Source organism: Tachysurus fulvidraco, chromosome 3, assembly GCF_022655615.1.
Source record: "Tachysurus fulvidraco isolate hzauxx_2018 chromosome 3, HZAU_PFXX_2.0, whole genome shotgun sequence".
Classification (NCBI taxonomy): domain Eukaryota; kingdom Metazoa; phylum Chordata; class Actinopteri; order Siluriformes; family Bagridae; genus Tachysurus; species Tachysurus fulvidraco.
Genome location: NC_062520.1, coordinates 7,115,409 through 7,137,442, shown reverse-complemented (window position 1 = coordinate 7,137,442; position 22,034 = coordinate 7,115,409). Strand labels below are relative to the sequence as shown.

The 22,034-nt window shown below is 39.9% G+C and overlaps 1 protein-coding gene across 4 annotated transcripts in view; it reads right to left on the bottom strand.

Annotated features, from left to right (window-relative positions):
* The window catches only part of sugct (succinyl-CoA:glutarate-CoA transferase), a 112,656-nt gene that overhangs the window by 43,691 nt on the left and 46,931 nt on the right, over positions 1 to 22,034 (bottom strand). For 3 of the 4 annotated variants that reach the window (XM_027148994.2, XM_027148996.2, XM_027148995.2), the window contains exons 10-12: positions 17,233 to 17,304; positions 16,949 to 17,046; positions 12,382 to 12,484 (exon numbers count right to left, since the gene is read on the bottom strand). In XM_027148994.2, the coding sequence (XP_027004795.2) occupies positions 12,382 to 12,484; positions 16,949 to 17,046; positions 17,233 to 17,304 (273 nt within the window). Of the gene's footprint in view, positions 1 to 11,910; positions 12,217 to 12,381; positions 12,485 to 16,948; positions 17,047 to 17,232; positions 17,305 to 22,034 lie in introns of those variants that run through there. The other variant, XM_027148997.2, reaches the window with a different exon arrangement.

The following is a 22,034-nucleotide window of genomic DNA, read 5'->3' as shown; positions in this document are numbered from 1 at the left end:
ACAAACAAAAAAAATTGAGGAATAAATATGAAGGCTAAAGTAAAATGTATTGTAATTATGTTTTCTTTTAAACGCACAATTTCGTCTATTAGCCCTGAGAGCTTGACACAGTTGGTGGTATAAACACACTTTTTGGGCACCAGGAACAGTCCAAAAATACACCCCCAAGATCATCTGTGGCTACCGTCCACCAAGCCATAATGTGATGGTTAAAGCTATATGTCCTCAGCTCTGCATGTGGAGAAAAGTGATCGATTCAACTCGTCATGCGTACTTAATTTTTGTAATGGATAATGGTTTGTTAAGGCAGCAGAAGGATGGAATACACAGATATAGAAAACCACACTTATTTAGGACCAAGGTACTGTAATTATCTCATTTTGTGGTATAGGTTTGCCATAAGAACCTCACAAACGAATACGAATGAGTCAGCAGTTTATAGATCACAGGATGTTTAGCCTTAAAGGTTGGCATATGAGAATGACTCCTTGCTCACTGGTATTCCTAAATGATGACCTGCCATGCAACCAAAGAGTTGGTACCAAAGGGACAGAGAGAACATGCAGTTTGGAAATGTGCACAAAAGTGATATACACAATTGTGTAACCAATCTATGGCTTGGAAGGAACATATAAGCATATAAAAAATGTAAATAAAAGCATATAAGAAATGTAAATATAAGCTCCGTCCCAAGGATCCATAATCGGTCCCGAGAGTGCAAGAAAACGTTTTAAGACAGTCATTGCAACAATACAGCACAACGTAGCCAAAATACCAAAGTAATATATGAGTAAAGGACTAAAAGCAGTGTTCTTATACGCAAAGAGATAAAGCAAATTACCAAAAAAGTACTCTGTGCAACTCTAGAGAGGACATTTTTAATGACATTCTTTCAAGTTGACTAACTGAAGATTTTAATGAGATGCATAATGAACACTTCACATCAAGCATCAATCTTGTGGATTTCACACAGCCCGAGTCTTACATATCTCTAACACCAGCTGATTTCATTTAGCAGCTTCTCAGGCTAATTGAATCCGACCGGTGGGTGGGTCGGACTGAACTGTTTACAAGATGTGATTTTCCATTCTGATCCTTTCATTCCCTTGTCCTCTATTTTATTCTCAAGAAAGTGTTGAGAGCTTCTTCCCTAGACACCTCACCCAAAAAGTCCCTGTCAAATCCAATTAAAAGTGATGAATCATTATGGAGCATGCGTAATTATTTAACAATATTTTAAACAATGGGACACTGTCCCAAACATGTGCACATTTAAATCTCAAAGAAACATTATGACAACATATTATGGTTTGGCCATAGCATATCTAAAAGTCAGTTAAACATAAAAAAAATAAATGAATAAAAAAAATCTATTATTAAATAGTTTTGAAGAAAACAATTCAATCAAGCATTACTCAACTCTAAGCCAACATTACCATCTCGTTAACAATAAAAATAATAAAAAAGAAACATTTCTCTCTCTCTCTCTCTCTCTCACACACACACACACACACACACACACACACAGATGGCATAAACATAAGGAATTATCACTTCATGCCATCCTTCCCTCCGTCTACCAAAACCCTTTATTAATATACGCAAGTTTTCTACTTTAATCTGTTAAATGGTGTAAGACCTGGATGGCAAAGTGTGTATAAAGGGCATATAAATCTCACTATTGCCTGGAATTTAACACAAAACTGCATTTAATGGGCTTCCAAGTCAACAAAAAAGGCTTTTGACTAATAATCCAAAGACTTTGACTTTTAATCCCATCGATGTTACAGACATCTGTGGCCAGAAATCTAAGAGCACAAAACTGGCTGTTAATTGGGGCATAATCTCCTCAACCAATCATTGGGGTATGAAACTCATGTATATGGAAGAGCACTGTGGATAGAAATTTCCATTTTGTTTTTGGCCCCAAGCAGCCAGGCTTCACATGTTTTGGATGCTTCGCATGTGTTCGATTTCACCCTCCCTGGTTGGTATGATAATATGATGAGAGCTCGCTTGTGTGTGGGATTTGGCCAAGGCAAGTTAGGAGCAAGAGGTGAAGATGAATTCATTGTGATAATGAAAGTGATTCAGGTTTTGCGAGAAAAGAAGTCAAAGAGTGAAGATAAGTCAAAGAAAAATACTTGGCCTGTGACCGCCAAGTATTTTTACATTTTATTTAGGGACTTATAGTAATGAGCACTAGGATATTATAATTAGTTGCTTGAGGATTGTTAATTTGCACCAGGAATGTCGGCAGGTCTTCAAAGACACCTACCTTAATTTTTTTTTTATAATGCGTTCTATAAAAGCACGTACGTCAAGCAGAGACCCATGGCAACAAAATCTAAGCCCCATAGAAATATATCCATTATAAACCCCTTGGAGCAGATTGACTAAAGCTTATTTTGGCTGCAAAGAGAGAAATATGATAGGGATTACAATGGTCTTCTGAACACTGTACATGGTTTTTATGTGGGACTGATGACGAAGAGCTTCCAGTACACAAGAAACCTTAAATTAGAGTTTGATCGATTTGTCCTCTTGCAAGCTGACCCATAATTCTCTACTAGACTGAAAATTCAGAGCTCAGCAGCCGTTTAAATCTCACAGCTTCCAGCAGTCGTATTTGAAGACCTTTTGATTCCCCCACTTGCTTTCTGATCAGGTCTTGATAATTGGGAAAGTCTGAGAGTGAAAGGACAGGCTAAAGTCCTGAACTCTGCTATAACAAAGCTTCACAAGAGACTTCATAAGAGACTCAAACTAATTCAATAACAAAACATAAGATCATTGTTTTCACTGGAGCTCAAGTTTACCAAAAAATGGATCTGGGCCTGGATTAGTGGCCAGCGAATGACTACTGTAGCAAGCTCTCATAGTATTTCTTCCTGAGGTATGCATGTTCACATTAATTAAATATTACAGTATCTACATGCCTCATAAAGCAGCCTTATGGAAGTCAAGGTGTAGTGGCATGGGACACAAAATGCTATAAATAAATAAAAAAAAAACATGTGTCATTATCCTGCATAAAATGGCTTGAGAGTTGGAATCCTAGTTAGGGCAAGCCTCCAGTAAGAGTCCTGGAGGAGCAGGACATGTTGATTAAAAGTTGGCTTGTAGAACAGGACACGTATAAAGACAGACACAACTATGAACGGATGGAACGCTTCTATGACAGCAGGCCCAAAGAAAGAAGATACATGCAAAGTAAGGGAAACTATGGATATGAAGACCAATATCCACCCTGACTACAGTAGCAAGCAGCAGCTGGTAGCCCATTACTCTAAATTCAATAAAAGGAAGCAGGGGTTTGAGAAGCTCCAACAGAATGGAAACACTAATGAGCATAGAGATACTGAGTTGAACCTGATATAGGATGAGAGTTAAAGAACTAGATGATACCTTTAACTCACGAAGTACTGTACCATCCGAAAAAGGTACTAGTAGCTATTAACACAGCTCTACCCACTATCCCATATAACCCATTTGCCACTGCAAGAGTAATCCAGTATACAGTATACTTGGGTAGAAGATAAATTATGCAACAAACAGAAAGTGCCTTCCAGAGAGAAGAAGGTTGGAAGGGTGAAGGAACATCAGACAAGTAAATAGAGCCCAACATTTTTTTTTTGTATTGTCTGCAGAAATTAAGGTCATTTAATGTGGACAAAACACTGAAGAGTATGTTTTACAGATCCTATGTTGAGTCATTGCTGTCATTTTCTCTTGTGTGTTGGTTTAATTCTCTAAATGTGAAAAATAAAAGAAGTTTAGAGAGAATTATAAATCAGGGAAGTAAAATAACAGGGAGGAAGCAGATGTCTATGGCCCAGTTATACTGTAGAGGGGTTTTGGGGAAAGCCCATACTATATTATCAGATGATTCCCACCTTATGTATAATGATTTTGACCTTCTACCCTCGGGTATTAGGTACAGGATCATAATTAGTAAAACAAATAGATTCAAACATTCATTTGTTCCATCAGCTGTTAAACTTTTAAATACGAGGTAAAGTTATTTTTATTTTTTTGTGAATTGTGTGAATGTGTTGCCTCTTTATGTTCTGTTTGTTTTTGTGATATGCTTGTATGCTGCAACAAAAATTGCCTTCGGGAAATGAAATAAAGTTGAACTTGAACTTGAACATTTGGACAACTTGTTTTTCTTTGAGACAATCAAAGACCAACTGCCGTGGCTGTAAGGCTGAGGAGATTCACCAAAGTAACAAAGGCCAAAATGATCTGTTTTTCAAAATGTCCACCTAGGGAAAAACAGCATAAGGACAAACCTACCTAGAGTAGAGACAGCAATATTTGAAGGACATATGGGAGACCGAGGCATTACATAACATCAACACCAAGTATCTGGTAGATATAAGAGCAGACCACAGAAACCTCACAGGACAAGAACCAATCACTGGGCAAGACAAATCTGATTCTGAAGGACCCCCACAATGGCGCAGGTCCTCCAAACTACCAGGCTATAACCTACCTTATCACATCATGAAAGCTCCACTCAAGCATCATACGAATTCAATGTATCTGTGAGAAACACTGGAATCCAACTCCCAAGGCCATTGTACAAGTCATTGAGTGCAACATACAGTATACCAAGATGACACACAGCCCCTGTTGCTGTTCTGCATAGGCCTGATTCCCCTGAGCCAGATCACTGCAAAGAGAAGATATAAATATAAAGTCTGAATCTCAATCAGCTACTTTCTGTGCATTGAAGAAATTAAGCTGTGTACCAGGAATGAAGATAACCAAGTCAACCACGCATTGAATATCTACAGCAAGGGCATCAGGGTATCATTCAGGTTGGATAAGTGTGTATGTATCACATGGTAGCAGTGATAAAACGTGATCAGAAATAATGAAAGGAATTCCCAAAATGCAAGATAGCAGACATTTAGGGCAACTACGAGTATGTTCATATTTCACAGACCAAAAGGAAAGGAACAAATACCTCCAGAAGGTGTTGAGAATCTAGATCACTGGTAGAAATAAGATCAAAACCATCAACAAATGTATAATACCATTCATTACATATCCAGCAGCAAAAGTAAGCTGGCCACAGGTGAAGATGCATCCATCCTGGACTGAGGTCAAGACACAAACACTCATCACAATGCATGGGGGATTCCACCATGGTGCTGGGCACCTTGAGACAGTACAAGCAACAAGTGAGGGCAAGGTTGAAGAGTAGTGAGTTTCACAAACACTATCCAGACAGAAACAAGTGGCATCGAGATACAGAATAAAGAAGGAATAAAGCCTGCAGTTAGACAGCACCATATGGCAAGCTGCAATACACTGAATGTTCTAACAGCTTTCTTTGCCATAGCTTGTTACACATGTGACATGACTGCTTGGTTGTTGGGTCATACGGGTGCAATGGAAAGTCGATGGAGGCCCAGACAAATCTTGCTTGCTGCTAATTGTTGTAGGAAAAATCTGCTGAGAGACATCAAGGTCAGTAATTATCTGTTATTGCGAGCAGCTGGATAAGGGTTCCTCTCCCATCAGCCAGTCAAAGGCAACGAATAAGGCAGCAAACTTGAAGCTTTAAAATCTTTAGCAGCTCTTCAACGTGTTATTTGTTGGCTAATTGTTCTTTATTTTCATTTAAACAACAGATAATAGGTGTCTCGCGTGTCTGTCATTCCTGCATGCTACAGTACATTTATGCCAGTGCAAAAACAAGCAAGATTCATGCTAAATTCCTTTAAATACCAAAAGCTATTAATTGACGCAAGTCATCAGAAAAAGAAAGATCTGATGATTCGTTCCAAATGTCGAAAAGCACAGAAAGATGAAAAGTAATCTGTCAGAAATAAAAGGTGAAAATATTAGCTTTGGGAATGCCAAAAGAGTCGATACAAGATAAAGGAAAGAAAAGGAAACGGTTAAAAATAATGACTAGCAGAAAGGGCAGTGAACAAATAAATCCTAGTAAATAAACAAAAACAAAAAAAGTCCCTTTCATACACAAACACAATAACATTTATCAACAATTAAAGCGCAAAGTTTCTTCCTTTCATTTCTAGAAATACATATTTTCATATCTTCTAGCTAATATAATCAATATTATTTTTTTTATCTGTGTGGACCAGATCCTGGTGTTTAGCTTGTAGCAAAGATAATTGATAACCAGCTCATTTGTAAACAATTGCTAGGAACAAAGACAAGATGAACGGAATACGAGATGATTGGGAAAAGAAGGAGAAGGAAAAAAAAAAAACAAACAAAGCTGAAAACATCAACTGCACACGCAGCCCAAAACAGAGCCGCACTGCCATGAGATATGGGATATGAAACATGAGCAAAATGATACTCCGTATGCTGAACGCAAACTTTTGAGGCATAATTCTTTCAAGCTAGACAAAAAAGAAATAAATAAATAAGCAAGCATTAGGGAAGTTATTGTTGGATGCGAATACGTTTCACAGAGTGACTTTAATGTTTACACGTTCTAAGCCGGACCCGTTTGTCGGTCCGTAATAGGAAAAGGACGACAAAACTCCGAGTTTCATCAAATATGATGCAAAATTGAGGTTGAAAGGTTGAAATTGGATAGCAAAATCAAGATGAATGCATTTTGATGTATCCAAACATCCTTTTTTTTTGGAAGCTTTGTATTTTCTTTCTTCTTCTTGACGTTCGAGCGAGTGTTCTACTTTCCAAGAAATGTCTGTATCAAAATTCAACGTTTACAGTAACTTCGCTCCCGAGTAACCGCAACATTGTGGTTTTGTGTGATTCTTTTATTATTTGAGGGTTGGGGTGGGGGTGTGTGGTGTATCTTGTGTTTACAAAGGCAAAAATTAGTAAATTGTGCACCAAATATCATTTCATTTGTGAAAAAAGGGAACTGTTATTGTAGCCGTTTTGCATATGAGCGATTTAAAACCAAACCTGGATATTAATGCAAGTGGAACACTGATTAACTTGTTGGATCTTAACATACATTTTTATGAAGGCTAAAAACAGGCAACACAGTGGCCTCATAGCTTCAGGGTCCCTGGTGTGGTCCTGGGCTCAGGTTTCTATCTGTGAGGATTTCCACATGTTCTCCCAGTGTTCATTCATGTGGTTTTCCTTCGGGTTTTCTGGTTGATCATTTTGAGATAGGATTTTTTTTTTTTAACCATTTTGTTTACAGCCAATATCTAATGTTATATATAAAATGAATACCACATTGGTTCCAGAGTAAGTAAGAGGACTTGAGTAAGTAAGAGGACTTGATCAACACCTGTTCTACAGATCCAACAGACCAACTGCAACACGCTGTTTTGTGACAAAGAACTGGAGGAATAAACCATAAGACACCATGAATGGATAAAACATACCACAAATATCACCCTAGGCAAATAGATAAGAGGATGATGATGTTTTGCATTGTGTAGTTGTACATAAAGGGAGAGGCCTGACCCTCAAGTCAGATGGGGAAAAAAACCCAAAGCCTCTTGAGGTCCTGGGTGAAAATGTATGAGGTTGGGATTGTTAATTGTTTATATCTGAAATCCTGAATGGGGAAATAGAGGAGAAAAAAAACAAAAAAAAAAACAGGCCTTTTTACAAGCAGAGTAAAACAAATCCCATTGGTCTGGAAAGAATTGCTCATATCCTATGAGAGCTGCTGAGACTGCATTCACTTATATTATATATACACGTACATTTACATATATGCAAACTCACACGTGACCCTCCTCCGTTTCTGAAGTAATAACTGATAATAAATGTTACTGCAGTTTTATACACAGTCTCTTATTTAATTATGTCACTTTGTAAAAGCCAACCTTCTGTTTTCCTATTTAAGCTTAGACAAAAATTTATTAACTGTAACTCCTCATAGGGTTTTCGAGCCACATGCACCAATTTGTAACCGGATATGTTGTAGACCCTGGTCTGAAGTTTGTTGCTGTTACTTTTCTAAGCGATCCGAGTACCGGTAGTTCCTGTATCGAGTCTCAAAATGGCCTTTTTTCCAATAGACTCCCATTATAAACTTTGGAGGTTTATAACTCGGCAAGCTTTCGAACTATCTACACCAAACTTGGCCAGGTCCTTTAGGGTGATACTCTGAACAAAGTTTTAAATTGGTGTACCGACTGGCCTTTCGGTTGTCCCGCGGCCCCGCCCCCAAAATACGCAAAATCAAAAAGCTTTTTAAAACATGGACATGTGACATAACAAAACACTCAGAACAATGAGGAGAACTTCCTCAGGAGTATTCGGATGATGTCACATGCTCATCTCCACTTGCCTCCAAATGTTTTGGCACCCTATCTTTCTGTCCACTTGCCTCTAAAAGTAACACTGACCCTTATGTCCACTCGCCTCCAAAAAGCACCGGCCTTTGCGAATACTTGCATCGTCAAAGCCAACATCAAAGTTTGCCGCGACGAACTTTACAAAATTAGTTATGATTGAAATTGAGAAAATTGTTTTGTACTCATGAGTTGAAACAATTATTCAAATTTATGGATTCAGTTTGTTGATACTAGCTATTCAATTAGAGCGAAAGAAACAGCACCTTAGAAAGAATAATCTAAAGATTAATATAATACAAAATTCTAGATCTTTATTAGATATATTTAAATGTGTTTGTATTTATCCCCAATGTGCAAGTCTAAGTAGTTATGCCTTATGGCCATCAGGCATGAATCAGGTGTGCCATAAATATACTTGGTTACTTATAGGTGATTTATATTTTACAACATACACGTAACATATTTCCTGAAGCTTTCTCTGAGTTTTAAACCAAATATAACACTCGATGTTTACACGTTAACGAGGACAAGTGTTATATTGTACAAAGAAGCCTCTCGTATAAAGCACACGACCTGGTGGAAGCACCAAATGTCATAAAAGGCAAACAAACCAAAAGTCCTGATCTGACAGAAGCCAAATCTTGAATAATACTTAAGTTCATGGTCAACACTTTATCACTCCTGGCCTTAGAGAGAGGACAAACGTGTGAGTTATGAAGGAAGCGCCTTGAATTATAGGCCGTCTCCTACAGAGGAACCGTCCTGACTTATAGAGGGTTTTCAGAAGTGTCATGTTACTCAGCATGCAATTCCAGAACATGCTTCCTGAACAACATTTTATCAAAAAGTTACTGTTGGGGTTTCCATTTCATGATGGAGCATATCAGAAAGTAATGATGCATAATGATGTAGACCCAGATGATCAGTGAATCAAGTCCACTACTTTTTAGGAAAAAGTCAACCGAGCCTCTATTTCTGTCCTGGACTCATCTTTATCTCGACCTTGCGACAGTCTTAACCTCCTCCTCCTCCTTTCAGCGATTTCTCCATCTGGTTTTCTTTCTGCCACTGGTGTTGTCCCTCCTCTGAACCATCGTCTCAGCTTGATCTTCACGTTTGCTGGATAATTTCCTCTGGGGCAGGTTTGAATAAGGCTCTAACAGACCTTCACCAGATGCAGTCATTATTGGCAGCTGACAGAATTTTCCTGGGCGTTTCTTGGGACACATCCGCCCGCACCGACACAGACTGCATTATACAGCGTTTGTCTACAAAAATGCTGCTTTATCTCATAATAAACGATTCTGTAATACGTCCTTTGGTGAAAGCAGCAACACTGTAGTGATATGATCAATGCAGAGTCATCAGAATATTGCAATGTCTTGTCTTCTGGTAGTTCTTCGCCCTGCCCTGCTTGATCTCAGCCATTTTCTTTACTCCAGTCCAGACGTTTAAGCGACCAGCAAGCCTCACCTGTGCCTTAGCCCCCAGCTACTTATAATACATCACTGTTGAAATCTCAACTCTGATTGGTCAGAAGGTGTTGATTCATTTTCTGTAATAGCAGCTCTGACTGTAACACCAGTGCAATTTTAATTAGCTCAAGTTCGTACATCAAGACATAAGGAGACTCCAGTACCAGAGCTGGACGGCATTCACTAAATTCCAGGGGTTTCGTTACCATGACGTAAAGTGGGCGTGGTTTCTGGAGGTCTTGGAAAAATGCCCTCTTTTTTAAAAAAAGAGAGAATACCTACGATGGATACTGGAAGACAAAAAACAGTCATACGGGTAGATTTTATATTTTATATCTATTATGCTTTATCATCTTACAGTTAAGCTATTTTCGAAAACAAATAAACAACCAAAAACTACGGTTAGGGTTAGATTATCAAATAGGCCACGCCTACCCGATGACACGATATCTGTTACGCTGTTCTGAAATCCCTGGAAATAAATGCAATAAAGCATTGGGTTTTAATTGCACATTTTGATATTTACTGTCACTGGGAAACTTATCTGATAAAAGAAGTACATTTAAAATGAACTGGTCTATGCATTTGCCCTCTGATTATTTGGCTTCTTTACATGTTATCATCCCTATGAAGACTCTTATGAAGCATCATTTCTCCAGGGGACACTGACTTACAGTCTGAGTAAAGCTGAAGGCAGTAGTGAAAAGCACACAAAACCGCTCTGTTGCAGCAACCTAACGAGTAAAAATAAACGCCTGTTTACTGTTAAAATAAACTTACATTTACAGCATTTAGCAGACACCCTTATCCAGAGCGACTTAGATTTTTATTTCATTTTTATACAGCTGAGCAATTGAGGGTTAAGGGCCTTGCTCAGGGGCCCAGCAGTGGCAGCTTGGTGGACGTAAGAATTGAACTCACAACCTTCCGATTAGTAGCCCACTAACCACTTAACCACTAGGCTACCACATCCAACATTTTGTATTTACTTTGTTGACTCTTTGCCTCTTATGGTACGGTATACTATGGATGAATCCTTTTCATAAAAAGAGTAATAAAGAAAGATCATTTTTAAAAGACAAAGATTATCCCTTTTAAGACTTTATCATTTTAAGGTTTCTTGCCTACTGTCATGTCAGTTTTTCCTCGCCACTGTCGCCTGGCTTGCTCTTTAGGAAGAAAGTTCACATCCTGAAAGTATATATATATATATATATATATATATATATATATATATATATATATATATATATATATATATATATATATATTTTTTTTTTTTTTTTTCAGTAAAGCTGCTTATAATGTTTAAAAATTAAAATGTCCGTTGAATCGTTAGTGAGAAGCAAAACTGCTACAAACCTGTCCTTGATTACTTTCCGCTAACAGCGTACCCCTGTTCTATTTTATTCCTTACTTCATAAATAAAGAGTCCTGTGGAATTTTTACAGCTTACTGATTTTGGATAAACATCCTCCAGAAACTAGCTTTAATCATGTTACACCACAGTCCTCAATAGTAACCCTACTGACTGACTCTTACGGTTTCATCACGTATGACGGTAACTACTATCCACTTTTACACTCAAAAGTCAAAACAAATTTTTTTTTTCATGGGTTAATGTCACTGATGCTTTTATTCCTTTTCATCTTCCTAATCCTAGGTTTAATTCGTGCGTCCTTCGCCTTTGGCCGTAAAAGTTTGGGCGAAAAAAAGGCACAGAAAGCTTTGTATCCTGTCGACATAATTGCATGTCTTTTGCTATTTTGTTTATTACACGTTTCTGCCATATGCTGTTGTTCCTTTACTCTTTATAAACTGGAACGCAGGACTGCGAGTCTGCCGTGTGTCACGAGCTGCCTTTATAGCTACAGAATTAGCATCGTGCACTCGTCCTTGTGCAGGGGAAGTGTGGATCTAAGTGAAGGAAACCACATGCAAAAAAAAAAAAAAAAAAAAAAAGAGCTACACAAAATGTTCCAGAGGAAGAGTGTTTCTCATCAAGTCTATCAGGAACAAAGATAAAATAAAACAAAAACTCCTGCAACCCTCTCAACCCTCATTATTCCTGGCTCTTTTTTCCAATATTTTATCTCTATGCCTCGGGCATACACCTCAATATGCCAATGAGGCTTCGTAGAAATCGGTAAATTCACTTTCCGTAGCATGTGTTCAGAATTAAACTACCAGGCGTGAGTTAATGTGCACAGGTTCGCATTCCAGCGGTGCCCAATTACACCCACTGGGGGCCAGTATGTCTAATGGTGTTTCATTGTTTTGATTCTATTAGCAACTAACGTGGATGAAAGGAAGGGAAGTGACTCCCTCTTACTCCCTCTAATCCTGCTTCACTGACTGCTGGAATAATAATAAGTGGCAGGAAACACTATCTTCTACTGAAACGCAGGTCTGGTGCCAATTTAAGATGATAGATATTGGAGTGTAACTCCGAAGTGATGCTAGACGCCAACATTTTATAGGAAGGAGGGAAGAAAAAATAAATAAATAAAAACTTTTGAAACAAGTTTAAACATTGTGTTTTTTTTGTTTTGTTTTTTTGGAAAGGATTGTAGAATTATATAAATAGATTATGAGTGACACTTGCTAACAGGGATAAAGCTGACCTGGGGGTCGGAGAACACCTGCTGGATGGTGTTAATAGGGCCACAGGGGACTCCGGTGCCTTCGAAGCATCTCAGCCACTTAGCCGTAGACTCCTCAAGGAACCTAAGGGTGTGGGGTGGGGGGGTGAGGCGTGAGAACACAAACACATTTTAAGCTAATAAAGGTGTATTTTATCTAATAAAAGGTGTCTAAAACACGTGTCTACAGGCACACTACAGGTATCACTCCTGACTTTTTTGCCTTCTTGAGTTCCCTGATTCATTCACATGCATCAATAGACCTCTCAAGACCCTCTACTACTTTGGATGTCCACAAAGATCACTGCCTACAATCAATAGATAGTTGATAGATCCTAAAGATGACTGTGGATGTTCTTCCTTGGACAGCCTCAAGACTACGGTTGCCAAGTATGGTTTAAACTCAAGTCTTTGTTGCATGTCCAATTTAATTTATCAACTGTTCAGTGACTAAAAGACTTGAGATGAGATGGGGAAGTTATGGCCTAATGGTTAGGGGAAGTCATGGCCTAATGGGTAGATAGTTTGACTCCTAGTTTGGCAAAACCACGACTAAGGTGCCTTTGAGCAAGGCACCGAACCCCCCCAACTGCTCCCCGGGCACCGCAGCATAAAAGGCTGCCCACTGCTCCGAGTGTGTGTTCACGGTGTGTGTGTGTGTGTGTGTGTGTGTTCAATGCTCAGAACGAATTCTAAGTATGGGTCATCATACTTAGCTGTATGTCACATCGCTTTAAAAAGGTTTCGGTTTAAACAGTTAGTGCTATTGACTCTATAATATACAGTTATAGAAGAGAGGTACATTTTGTTTCACCGTTTCAGATCCCATCAACCCTCAACTGTATGCATAATACTATGTTTTGTTATCTTGGAGCAAAAAAAGAGTCTGCAATGAACATGGGGCGAAGTTCACAACTTGCATCAATATTTAAAAAGGGAAAGTCAGGATCCACAAGTGCTTGTTGGCTCATTCAGCTTATAAAATAACAATCCTGTAGACTCCGAGTAAATGTGTCCAAGTCTAGGTTTTTACAATAAATCAGTCAACCTTGTCTTAAACTTTTCTTGGCCAGTGACTCCATTTTACTACTTTTCCAATAATTCCTAATGAAAATGAGTTGAAATAAACCTAATACTTTAATTCTGAACTTACTGTAATGCACTGTGATATTTAGTCACTTTCATATTTAAAGATTAAAATTAATTAGGAAAAGGAAAAAAAAAAAAAGATCACACACGTTCTTTCCACGTATAGCAACGTGTTTTATGAATCCGTGCGTGTCAGGGTCCACGACTGCAGGCGCTCTGCATTCACCAGGTCTAATGAGACTGGGCTTGTTTGTCGCACTGCAGCTTATCAAAGTCAGGAGACACAGTTGAAGGCACGCAGCTCATCACTGCTGTTACATCCAACCTACACTGTTACTTTGATTTGATGCACACAAGGACACAAGGGCGCTGAACCCTGCGGCCCATAAATAAGTGCTAGCAAATGGTGGCGCCTGTTGGATTAGTCAGGTTCACGTATTGCGTTTTATGAAACCCTTTATAAGCTGCTTTCTTCTACTTTCGCTGTGGCGACCCCTAACGGGAAAAGCCAAATCATCTGTTTCCACCTAACTCTATCCTCGTCATCCTCTACTCTCACACCAATTACCTTCATGTCCTCATTTAACACGTCCATATATCTCCTCTTTGGCCTTCCTCTTGACCTCTTACCTGCAGCTCCATCTCCAACATCCTTCTACCAATATAACCATCTCCCTCCTCTGTACATGTCCCTAAAACAGCCAACCTGAGCTGTGTCTCTGATGTGCTCGTTCCTAATCCTGTCCATCCTCGTCACTCCTAAAAAGAACCTTGACATCCTCATCTCTGCTACCTCCATCTCTGCCTCATGTCTTTTCCTCACTGCTACAGTCTTTAACCCATACAGCAGAGATGCTCTCACTGCTGTCTTCTACACCTTTCCTTTGATTCTTATTGACACTCTTCTGTCACACACAACACACCAGACACTTTTCTTTACCCACCCAAATCTACTGTACACCAACTGCTATGTGGAACATTCATTTCTACAATTTCATGCACTGGTCAATGCAAATATTTCTAAATATTATAAATCTACACAATACACAATGATCCGTTTTTTTTTTAATAAATTTTTTTTTAATTTAACTATCCTCCACAAACTTATACTCACTTTTAGACCCATGTGCAGGTTCGATTATAGACCCATCATTTACTGAATAAATAATGTATTTATTGTAATGTAGGTTTCTAGGAACATGTGCTAAAATATTATAGAAAAATGATTTAATTTGTTGCCTGTACTTCATGAAGGCCACAGTTATCGCCTTTACAGTATGAGCTCAGCACATCAGGGCTGATGTCTGGTGTCTAACTGATTTAAGAGGAGCTCAAACCGAGTGAAAGGATCGTAACAATAATCTGTTGATTTATTCTTAAATACATCATTTAGACATGAATGTACACTGATGTACTTTAGAAAGAATGGATGGTAAAATGAGACTCGAATGTAGATCTCTAAGTTAGGACCCCAAATGTTGAGAACTGATGAGAGAGAGAGAGAGAGAGAGAGAGAGAGAGAGAGAGAGAGAGAGAGAGAGAGAGAGAGAGTGAGTGAGAGTGAGACACACACACAGACACAGATAAAGAGAGAGAAAGAGACAGATAAAGAGAGAGAAAGAGACAGAGAGAGAGAGAGAGAGAGAGAGAAAGAAAGAGAGAGAGAGAGAGACAGAGAGAGAGAGTGAGACACACACAGACAAAGAGAGAGAAATAGACAGACAGAGAGAGAGAGAGAGAGAGAGAGAGAGAGAATGAGTAAGAGTGAGAGAGAGACACACACAGACACAGATAAATCTGATAGAAAGAACGATATAGAGATAGATCTCCTTCATCTCTCCTCGCTCTCTCTCTCGCTCTCCCTCTTCATCGCTCATCCTACTCTCGCCCCTTTCTCTGCGCGCCCCACCTGCGATCGCGCTGCCTCGATTGCGCCCCTCACACGCTCTACGCTCCTCGCTCGACGCCGCCTCGAGACTATCCCTCGTCTAGCTCTCTCACTATCTCCTCGTCGTATGAGCTGATGCGATCGCGCTGCTCTCGTGCGTGACTCAGTTCTCCACACCCACAGACACATATAAAGAGAGAGAAAAGTCCATATAAATAGAGAGAGCGACTACTAGGGGAGATATCGAGTAGATCAATAAATAGCAGCATCGAGCCAATAGAGAGATATTTCAGCAGCACCCCACACACATCCCATACGATACATATACCGTACTACTATAGCTAGCGCGAGATCTGCTCTAGAATGATAAGAGTGAGAGAGAGACACACACAACACGACACAGAATATCCCGCTACCTCTGCCCCTCGTCCCTCTCTCGCTCTCTCTCTCTCTCTCTGCTCTCGTCTAACTCTCTCTATAGATATAGATGAGAGCGAGCAAAAAAAAATCCACATATTTTGAATCCATTATTATACACAAGTCATGCAGTAGAGAGCTAGATAATTACGGTACATGTTTATTTAACATTTATATGTCTTTATGCTGACTAATTTATTATTATTATTATTATTATTATTATTATTATTATTATTATTATTATTATTATTATTATTATTATTTATCATAAGTTTATTGTCTATTGAAATGAACGTATTCAATTTCATATTTTATTTATTAAAATTTCTCTCATCAATAAAGTTTTTTTTTTTTTTTACTTTTCACTTCCAAGTAATTTATTGCCACTTTTTAATATAAACTACTGTTTTGCTCGCAGTTTGGCAGTAAAACTACACTGTTACCTATGGCATGAACGTCATCAGGTATGGTGATACATCTGACACGTCGCTCAGCCTTCATGTCCAAGTACACCAAATAATGACCAATGCCATCTCTTTGCTGTTAAATGTACCGCTGCACATTTATATAGAAAGATCAAATAAAGCTATAAAAATAAGATGGACTAAAAAAGACTAAATCACACAAATGGTTGAAAGGTTTCTGAAGGATCAGGAGCCAAAATCCATCATTTGGGTTTCTGGAATGATTTGTAAATTGCTGTTTAATCATCTGACCAAAAACCGAACCCGAACCAAAGAATCCTAAAATCGCTTGTACAGAATTTGAGAAACGCACACGATCCCTTCTTCGGTTGCGTGTCAAACTTGATTTGTGCCTGTTCAAATTAGCATCTTGTACACACTGAAATATTTGTGGGGCCGTTCTGAGTGTGCGGTCTTTTCCTTCTGTAGGTGGCCGTGCTGAGGTTTATTCAACACAATGACTTGACGCTTATAGTCCTGTCACGCCTGCGTCTGGAACACCAGCCTACTTCCTCGGCTCGAACACTCCGAGCGCCGGGAGGAAACGCAGATACTGCTTTAATGAGGGCCGTGACCTCTCAGAGAGGAAAGAGAGCTGTAACATCTGGACAGAGGAATGCCTGTGGTGCGCTTGTCATTTTTGTGTTCCTTGGCTAGCAGGTTGAATTGATGCGTGAGAAGTTCTGCGTACCTTTTAGCCAGAAGCTGCAGCAGCTCTTTGCGGTGCTGGACTCGTAACGTGTTGGTCTTGTACTTCGGATTTTCTGCCAGTTCGCTCAGGTTCAGGACCTGGATGTGGACAGAAGAAGAGACGGAACGAGCCGAGAAGGGAAGGGAAGGGAAGGGAAGAAAGAAAAAGGATTCCTGTATAATTAAGCGTACGCTAAGTGGATACGCTTTGATTAGGAGATTAGTAAAATGGAACGAATCATGCTTACTATGAAGAAATTAAAAAGATGAGAGGATCTTACTTACTTTGCACACTGCGACAAACTGATGATCGTTCCCAGCAGCCACAACAATGTATCCATCTTTTGTTCTGAAGCCCTGCACCATAAACGAAGAAGACCATTCAAACATTTTGTAACAAGAAATGCACAATAAAATCACACAGTTTTTCATTTCTTTTCTACATAAGACAATTCCACAGTCTTAGGAAACTCTTACAAACTTATTGAAAAGTCTTTTTCCTAACAGCGTTCTAGTTCGCAACCGTAACGTTCTAGATTTGAGCTTTTATGTCCCCTGAGAGTCCACTGCCTCCAAGTGTCTAAGACTTAACTTCACAGGGCTGTCAAGTGTCACACATTGAGAGTGACAGTCACGCATTTTGGTCTTGTCTTACGCTCTCTCGCCACACATCGTATTTCTCACGCAGAAAAACTTTTTGACTATTTATCATATATTTAATAAGCCGCAGCACCCAAAATGTATCAGTCCACACCGCTGTCTCTATGGAACCGGGCAGGAATCATGCGCGTCTGCCCTGGAGCTCTTAGTCGAGCCTGACACTTATCAGCCAATCAAAAAAGCGGCTACACAATAGCCAATCAGAAACTAGCACTATCTGGGTAAGATTTAACACAACAACCAATGAAAAAAGAATATCGTATTTTCGATGGTCGGTTAAACGAAACAATCATGACCCTAAAAATGTCTGGGCTTGAGCCGAACTGTTTTAAATGGGAGCAACATTACAAATGATAAAGGAGTCCAAAAAGGCAACAAACACTTACAATAAACAACACCAGTCATAATCTCTCTCTCTCTCTCTCTCTCTCTCTCTCTCTCTCTCAAGCAGAAAATAAACAGATCATCCTTTTTTTTCCCCTTATAATCTTGACTCGGATTAAGATTTTTGCTTTTTTTTAATCTTTGACATTTTCAACCTCAAATAAATTGAAAAAGGAGGGGCTGGATCTAGTTTTTTCTAGCAGGTAATTGCATCGGACGAAGAATAAAAAAAATAAATAAATAAACTGTGCCTGACGAAGTACGCATCATTTTTGACTTGGGGTTTAAATATTTTTGCGGTCGCAAAGACAGATCTGTAAACGTGCACTTGCTTCCACAGTCACTGGTGATAACAGATGAAACTGAGTGTTTAACAAAGAATTGGAAGTTTTAATTAGAGCACAAATCATAGATGGCCAGTTGTCTGATTTTTCCACTCTACGTTCATCAAATGCCTTCCAGAAAGGTCCTGGTGTCGTTTGGGAATGTGGCTGAACGTGGGTTCACAACGTTGATGTTTAGAAGAGATGCGCTCAAGCTTGTTATCCATTTCCAGTCTGGGATGAGCAGTCACAGAGGCGGCGTAAACAACAAACGAAAATCAAGGTGAACAAATCAAGAAGAATGCCCACGAGGGGTCTACTGAAGCTCCGATGCCAGTGCTGGCAGTGTGGGAACTAGCCTGAGGGTGAGGCCTAACTATCGTGGAACACCATCAAACACAATTACTTCTCCTGCCATCAGATCGGCTCGAGCGATTTTCCTATTTTGGGGACGGATTCTGTCAAACAGAACACACAAAAAAAAACAACCTCGTTAAGCACGTCCACTTCAGGCTCGCCGCACCGACCGCCGTTCTCCGTAACAGACGTTCTCGATATTTCTGGGATGTCGTAGCAAATCTTATCACCTCAAAAAATCCAGCTTGTTATTTAGCGATTTATCTTAATCAGAATTTATCTAGTTTATAAAGCAGTTAAAGAAAATACATGAACAAACGACCAAAGAGGAGAGAGAGAGAATAAATAAATAAATAAATAAATAAATAAATAAATAAATAAATAAATAAATATATAAGGCTAGTGAGGAAGCAACAGTTTGTAGATACTGTAATGTCAGTAACAACAGGAAGTAACTGGTTTCATGTGCATTCCACATGGTTAGACATGGCTACACGGCGATAAAGCCCAATTATGATTTTATTTTGTATTTAACATTTACTACATGTGCTCTTTTTGGTCACCGTGTTTACACTCTACACGTTTGCTCAGCAGTTTTGGTCAACATGCTCAGGTTTTTGCTCAGAATATTTCCATTGACTTTTGTGCACACTGTCTAATAATTAGGTTTCTTATCACTTCGGGTCGTGCTGTTAACGTATAACTGTGGGATGTGGACAGGCTGATGTGATGCAGCCTGGCACACAAGTGAAGTGTGTAATCATCCAGCAAGTCCAGAGAGCTTACAATAGAAAGTGAAAAGGGAAATAAATAGAGAAATAAATAGAGAAATAGAGAGAGAGAGAAAGAAAGAAAGAAAAAGAAATAATAATAAGCCTATTATAATACAGTAGCAACAGTTACAAACACTTAACTGTTCCCAACTCCAGATATTTTGCTATATACTGTCTCACGGTGCTGTGTGTGTTTGCCTGTGCGCACGCTGCTCTCAATGTCTGTCTGCTTGTGTGTGTGTGTGTGTGCGCGTGCGTCTCTCAGTGTCTGTCTGCCTGTGTGGGTGTGTCTCAGTGTCTGTCTGCCTGTGTGTGTGTGTGTGTGTGTGTGTGAGAGAATGTGTGTGCGCGTGTCTCTCAGTGTCTGTCTGCCTGTGTGTGTGTGTGTGTGTGTGTGTGTGTGTGTGTGTGAGAGAGAGAATGTGTGTGCGCGTCTCTCAGTGTCTGTCTGCCTGTGTGGGTGTGTCTCTCATTGTCTGGCTGTGTGTGTGTCTCAGTGTCTGTCTGGCTGTGTGTGTGTCTCAGTGTCTGTCTGGCTGTGTGTGTGTCTCAGTGTCTGTCTGGCTGTGTGTGTGTCTCAGTGTCTGTCTGGCTGTGTGTGTGTGTCAGTGTCTGTCTGCCTGAGTGTGTGTCTCCCTGTCTGTCTGCCTGTGTGGGTGTGTGTGTCAGTGTCTGTCTGCCTGTGTGTGTGTGTCAGTGTCTGTCTGCCTGTGTGTGTCTCAGTGTCTGTCTGCCTGTGTGTGTGTGTCAGTGTCTGTCTGCCTGTGTGTGTCTCAGTGTCTGTCTGCCTGTGTGTGTCTCAGTGTCTGTCTGCCTGTGTGTGTGTCTTAGTGTCTGTCTGCCTGTGTGTGTCTCAGTGTCTGTCTGCCTGTGTGTGTGTCTTAGTGTCTGTCTGCCTGTGTGTGTCTCAGTGTCTGTCTGCCTGTGTGTGTGTGTGTGTGTGTGTGTCTCAGTGTCTTTCTGCATGTGTGTGTGTCTCTCAGTGTCTGTCTGCCTGTGTGTGTGTGTGTGTGTGCGTGTGTGTGTGTGTACACAGCCTGTAATAAAGTGAATAAGGAACACTGTGCACACTCCTAAGTGATCTGCAGAACACTTTTGCACCACAAACGATCTTGTAACCCTCGTCGTCCAAAGCTTTCACAAAAAAGGCATAAAAACCAAAGTATTACATCAATTTAACAAGTAAAAGCCTCCAAAATCCACAATAAACAAAACTGGAGAAAAAAACCCTTTTTTTTGGAGCCGTTTTGAGGCTGTGTGATCCGGCCCTTCTGCACTGGTCCTGTACCGACGTGCACAAATGTAAAGAGCATGACATTAACATGCAGGGGTTCAGAACTTCAGGTTATTCTCTCCAAACCAGATAGATGCACTGGGTTCATCTGCACCCTCTACTGCTGATATTAAGTTCTCCCCCTTCTCCGTCAGAAATAAATGGGTCTCTGCTTTGTCATTGCATTGTACGACTGATTACTTTTAAAAGCAGTCAGTTAAATCCAAACCATTTTGCATTGTGGGATGGATTACTGTACAGGATAAAAGACAAGAGTGTGTATACTTCTGAAGATACAGATATCATGCATTCATTTAAACACGAGTGCACACTCAAGTACATCATGCTAGCCATCGCGACGCTTTTCATACACGGTCAAGTCACATGGAGCAAACGATGAACTGTCAATTGCCAGAAAACACTCTAAACCTTCCCAAAATTTCTTACACAAATGTATAGATTTTTTTTTTTTCAGATTTCAGAAACAAGGCTGTTTGTTAGAGTTATTCTGGTCTGGTGGACAGTTTATAAACAGTAAATTTATTAACAGTTAGAGTCTGGTGGTCTGGTGGACATTCACCTCACCCCCTTTCCGCTCTTAGAGTCTGAACATCAATAGATACTTGTACGTTGTAACCCACGACAGTCCTTGACTCAATAAGCACGATCATTTCTGACTTTGCACAGCACATATTATTAAGCTAAAACTGTTTGCTTGGTGATTATGTGTGGCTTCATCAGGTTATTGTTATTTTAATGACACGGTGTCAAAGCATTTCCAAACCGATATACTGATGTGATTCTGGTATAATATGCAGTTGATGCATTTAATATTTACACAGCCAGTTTAAAAGGGCAGCGGTGGATAAGGCTTGGAGTATAAGGGTTCAAGCCCCAGCACAGTGACAGTGACAGTGACGTGACATACAGCTAAGTATACTCAGAATTTGTTCACTGCATTTAACCCATCAAAAGTGCACACACACACAGCAGTGAACACACACACACACACCGTGAACACACACCCTGAGCAGTGGGCAGCTGTTTATGCTGTGGTGCCCGGGGAGCAGTTGGGGGGAGTTCGGTGCCTTGCTCGGTCGTGGTATTGCTGGCCCGAGACTAGAACCCACAACCTTAGGGTTAGGAGTCTCTAACATTAAGGCAACGACTTTCCCCTGCCAAGCTGCCACTATTGGGCCCTCGAGCAAGGTTCTGTATCATACAGTAGCTGACCCTGTACTCTGACCCGAGTTGGGAAATGGTCTAGAGAGGGTAATAATGGTAGTGGTGGTACCCCAGAATCTCACTGGATCTGGA